Source organism: Penaeus japonicus, unplaced genomic scaffold (genome assembly GCF_977035675.1).
Source record: "Penaeus japonicus unplaced genomic scaffold, GWHDUDI00000001_assembly GWHDUDI00000024, whole genome shotgun sequence".
Lineage (NCBI taxonomy): Eukaryota > Metazoa > Arthropoda > Malacostraca > Decapoda > Penaeidae > Penaeus > Penaeus japonicus.
The window spans coordinates 10,250,611-10,255,610 of NW_028234426.1; the positions used below are offsets into that span (position 1 = coordinate 10,250,611).

At 38.0% G+C, this 5,000-nt stretch overlaps 2 protein-coding genes across 3 annotated transcripts in view; one reads left to right on the forward strand and one right to left on the reverse strand.

Annotated features, from left to right (window-relative positions):
* LOC122255041 (uncharacterized) overlaps window positions 1-3,782 on the reverse strand; it is a 13,195-nt gene extending 9,413 nt beyond the window's left edge. The window contains exons 1-2 of one of the 2 annotated variants that reach the window (XM_043018981.2): window positions 3,603-3,782; window positions 1,247-1,449 (exon numbers count right to left, since the gene is read on the reverse strand). In XM_043018981.2, the coding sequence (XP_042874915.2) occupies window positions 1,247-1,449; window positions 3,603-3,696 (297 nt within the window). In that variant the 5' untranslated portion in view covers window positions 3,697-3,782. The remainder of the gene's footprint in view (window positions 1-1,246; window positions 1,450-3,602) is intronic. The other variant, XM_043018982.2, reaches the window with a different exon arrangement.
* A 1,041-nt stretch (window positions 3,783-4,823) lies between these two features.
* The window catches only part of Sec63 (translocation protein Sec63), a 27,074-nt gene continuing 26,897 nt past the window's right edge, over window positions 4,824-5,000 (forward strand). Inside the window, exon 1 of the mRNA XM_043018980.2 lies at window positions 4,824-4,989. Coding sequence (XP_042874914.2) covers window positions 4,866-4,989 — 124 coding nt within the window. The 5' untranslated portion in view covers window positions 4,824-4,865. The remainder of the gene's footprint in view (window positions 4,990-5,000) is intronic.

Sequence of the window (5,000 nt, forward strand, 5' to 3'; positions counted from 1 at the left end):
GGGAAATTCCCCGTAAACTCCCGTGTGAGTGAGTGAGCGTTTGAGTGAGAGATTGAGTGAGCGTGCGTGCGTGCGTGTGAGTGTTTGTGTTTAACGCATAATATATAATAATTGTCTTATCATGTATTGTATATGTACAATTTTAATCTCACTCGTAAGACTCAAGGAATGAAATTTTGCAGACAAGAACCTACGTATAACTAAATATGATCATGACAATGTCCCGCCAGCAAACGAACAATTGTGATATGCCATGTTATGATCCTCCTGTTCGTTGCATTTTATAAACAATGCAACCTCCTCATATTACGATCCACCTATAACGAATACCATAGGTCAGTGAAGTTACCTTTACAACGCCCTGCCTATCATGAAACAAAACCTTATAAATGAGCTAAGTAGACCTTGCGTGACCTAACCAAGCCGAGTCATTTCAACACCCAAAGCACCAACTCTGAGGGCGAGAGGACTGTAAGATTGTAAGATTTCCACGCAAGTAGCCAATCCTACTTATAAGGTGCCGCTCCCCGCGTTTGTGCAAATCGGTTTCTTCTTACTGATCCGTGGCAGTCTTGGCATCGTCTGCTTGGGCCCGTTCAGCCAGCCCTTCATCAGTATCCCCTTGACCTTCGAGATAATCCTATTACAGTGTGTGTTTGATTACGAAACACGATAGATGTCTACAATAATCTGAAAATTGTGTATGAATATATATATATATATATATATATATATATATATATATATATTATAAAGATAGACAGATTGAATTGATATTGATCGATTGAAAAATCAAGAGAGAAAAGGAGAGATGATATAAAGGGATGGAAGAAAAATATATATATATATACATACATACATACATACATATATATATATATATATATATATATATATATATATATATATATGTATATATATATATATAAAGAGAGAGAGAGAGAGAGAGAGACTGGGAGCAACTAATATAAACAAACGTGCTTACCCTTAATTTTGCATGATGCAGTGTCATGCACGACTGATTAATTTCAAGTCCGCCTTTATGCCCCTATTATGAAAATGGTCAAGGAAATGTGATTCGACCGTACAGTATATTCGACAAAGACTCATAATCCCTAATGAACATGCCTAAAAACCATCTTTCGCTCCCTCACTCTCTGCTATCCCCCTCTCTCTTTATTTTCCCTCTCTGCCCCCCCCCCCCATCTTTATCTCCCTCTCACTCTCTCGCATGTGCAAAACTCACGTGAATCTCCTGTTCCTGCCACAGCCGATTCCAGAGGGAGCGGCTTCCTTTCTGCAGTCCCTCATTAGCCCGTCTTAATTCATCCAGCTGGCTTCCGAACTCATCCACCTGCGGCTGCCTCGTAGCTATCTCCCCCTCCAGCTGGTCCGAGTTCCCCTTCAGGTTGTTAATTTCTGTGTGCGTCCGTTTTGCCTCTTCTTGGGCTGGAGGGAATAGCGGGTTTATGGATGGATAAGGATGCCCTTTCAGATAGATTTTTGGGAATAGGAATGTGTTTTAGGTCTGGGTTTGCGTTTCGTGTATAGGTGCTTGTATTTCTGAGAGGTGCGAGCTCGCGTGTATGTATGTGTATGCCAGCGTGCATATGCGTGCGTATGTGCGTATTTGTAGGCAATAGGCAAGAGAAGACACGGGGTTTGAATTCCTGATGACCTTGGCTTACATCAACTGGGGAAGTACAGCACTCGGACGAAGGAAAAAGTAGTGCAGTCTGTGGGTCAGTAATTGCGAAGCATTACACCTGGGAGGAACCCGAAACAATTTTTCGTATCTCAAAGAACACATGTCTATGTATATTAATACACACACATATAAGCTTCTCAACACACATACACACACACGTTTGTTTGTTTGTGTGTTAGGAATATACGGAAATATGTAATATACAATAAAATCTAAAATATATTTTTTTTACAGTTTTGCAGAGCCGTATCAAAATTAGTGTCAATTGATTGCTAAGGATGTCAGTACACTCTTGATCTACCTAGCAGTGACTGATGAAACACGCAGTTGGTTTTCATTCCATTGTTTTACCTGTTGCAATAATCTCTACACACCAACATCACGGCGAATCACTATTATCCTCTGTTTTTGTAGCATATTATTCGCCCCCCCCCCTCTCTCTCTCTCTCAGGTAGACGCAAGTAGACTTCCCTGACAACGGTAAGTGGATATTCCAGACCATTCGATCATACAATATCGACCTTAGAAAATTGATTGTGCGCCCAGGAAAATTCGTGAATGTGTGTGTGTGCGTGCGTGTGTGTGTGTGTGTGTGTGTGTGTGTGTGTGTGTGTGTGTGTGTGTGTGTGTGTGTGTGTGTGTGTGTGTGTGTGTGTGTGTGTGTGTGTGTGTGTGTGCGCGCGCGCGCGCACTCGCGTATGTGCCTGTATATTTGTGTGGACGTGTCTTTGTGTTTATACCGTACATGTATATTTGGTGATGTGCGTGTGAGTAAAAGTGTGGACTACGGGTTTATCTGTGTGTGTGGGATTTTAATGTTTAGCATGACGGTGAATTTCCACAGTTGTTAGTCTGAATATATTCTTTGTGTTCCCTGTCATCAGTTATTCAATCAATTACACACACACACATATATATATGTAACATACACGTACCATGCATTATAAACAATGGATTTGATTTATTATTTCTTACACTAAAATGATGCCACGAGCGCTGTCATCAAAAAGAAACTCATCAGTAGGCCTACATGACCTCACCTGAACAGAGGTCATTATGACATGAAGAAAAATGGATGAATAAGTCTGAATAACATCACAGTGCAAGACGTGTAATTCAACGCGTTTCAATTACTTAGTCTGCACGTACATTCACATACACATTTTTTTCAATGATCTTACCTGTGTACCATTCCTTAAATTTTTATTAGAGTATATTTCTATTACTTTTATTATGGCTACTGGCATTATTGTTATTTTCAGTGTTTCCCGTAACATAAAGTTATCAGCAATTTTAATAGTAATAAAAAATAATTTTTCACGAAATTTCAAGGAATGAGTCATCAGTTGAGGTTAGGTAACTAGGCCAAGAAATTGGTTCTTTAGTGATTAACCCCTCGTGGAGCCATTTGTGTAATAAAATAATAATACAAAAACGTAGTGAACAGTGGAGAGACAAACAAACTTATCTATTTGATGACTATCTTACAGGTGTATTACTTTCCCTCACCTGTCTATTTCAACCTGGTCGACGCATATTTTACCAGAAGCAAACAAAATATAACTTGAAAAAATTATCTTCCTACGGTAAGGCTTTCGGGTGAAAGTTTTGATTAAAATGCAGTAGAGTTTTGCGCATCCTGTGATGTACTTCAAAATACTTTGTGATTACTGTTTAATTAACATGCTTCTCTATTTGTTTTTACTAGAAAATATCAATATCTACATTTGATTACATACAGGCTTTGTATTATGGTTTAATTCCTACATTATAACCATAAGTTCACAACCTCGTCTTTATTGGCGACTAAAATCAGAGAAAATGATTCCACGTGGCAACTCCCCCTCGGTCTTGTGATTAAAAATTATTTCCCAAATCCATTTTTACTTATTACCTTTCCCAGCCCTTCTCTTCAGCTGCATTATGGACTCCTCATATCTCCTGATACCATCAAGTATCAGGTCCAGTTTAGGTGCTTTCTCAACCATTGTGGAAGATTTAGAAAGACAATTGTTTGAAGTGACGTTTAGGTTACATATGATGACGTTTCATGGAAGTTTCTGGATCGTACGGTTTTGTATTTTGTTGTACGCACGTGATTATTCTTTATCTAATTTTCCAAAGCTTCCCTTTTTTATATTTTCAATCTTCACCTTTATTTGCGGGGGAGAATTAGTCACTCCATATGATGAAAAGTATTTGTTGAAGATTCTGTCGAGTCGAAAAATATGATATGATGGAAAACGATAATTGGGTTTATTTCTACTTTTGATGTACGATACCCAGTCTATACTGTTAGAGAAAAAGTACATAAGGAAACGTTGTACATTTTCATAATTTCCTGATACTTCTATAACAAATTGTTTACCATCATACATTTACAACCAGTTAATATTCGAAAGGGAAGTCCGACTTCAGGTTCATAATATCATGGCATTTCTTAAATGTGGAGTATCCTTCTCTAAAGAAATATTTATCCAAATATCACAATTGTGTTTTATTGTATCGTACTTATCCCTAAACATATCTTGATATTGAATTCGTGTCCCATCCCCCCCCCCCCAAAAAAAAAAAAAAAAAAAAAAATATCGCATCATAGGGTACTGTTCGTTGAGGTTCATTATCGTACACAACGGATATCAAACTTACAAAAGATCTTCCAAGTCTTCAAACAACATAGAAGAAAATAATTTTAAAGAAAATGCTAGTTGATTTTATTACAAAGCCAAGTTTTATAAGTGATAATGAAAAACAACCATATGAAGAAACAAATAAAAATAGCATAGGGAAGGTAGTGATAATGATATTCTCGTTAAATTCCATAAATTCAACACCTTACTGCAAAAAGGGGAATGCCATATTAGAAGCAAGACCCAAGTGAAAATACATCAGTAATGAAAACGATGAAAATGAAAATAGGAAAAAAATAAACAGACCAAACGAGGCTCTCGCTTGACAGAAGAATACAGCAACAATATGCAAATCCAAAGGTCACGGTATCAATAAGACCCACATGAAAAATTAAACATCACAACAAACAAGAAATACCAAGAACGTAAAAAAATATATATGAACAAGAAACAGACCGAAACAGAGATGCTCGCTTGATTCTGGTCTCAGCCTCGCCAGTGGACTTAGTAGCGACCTGGACACAGCGATGGCAGGTCAGAAGTTCGAGTACGATGAGTCCGGCTCGACTTTTTTCTATTTCCTCACCTGCTTCTTGGGACTGATTCTTGTCCCTTGCACGTTCTACTTCTGGCCGGCCGGAGAATCTGAAGGTAAAATAGAA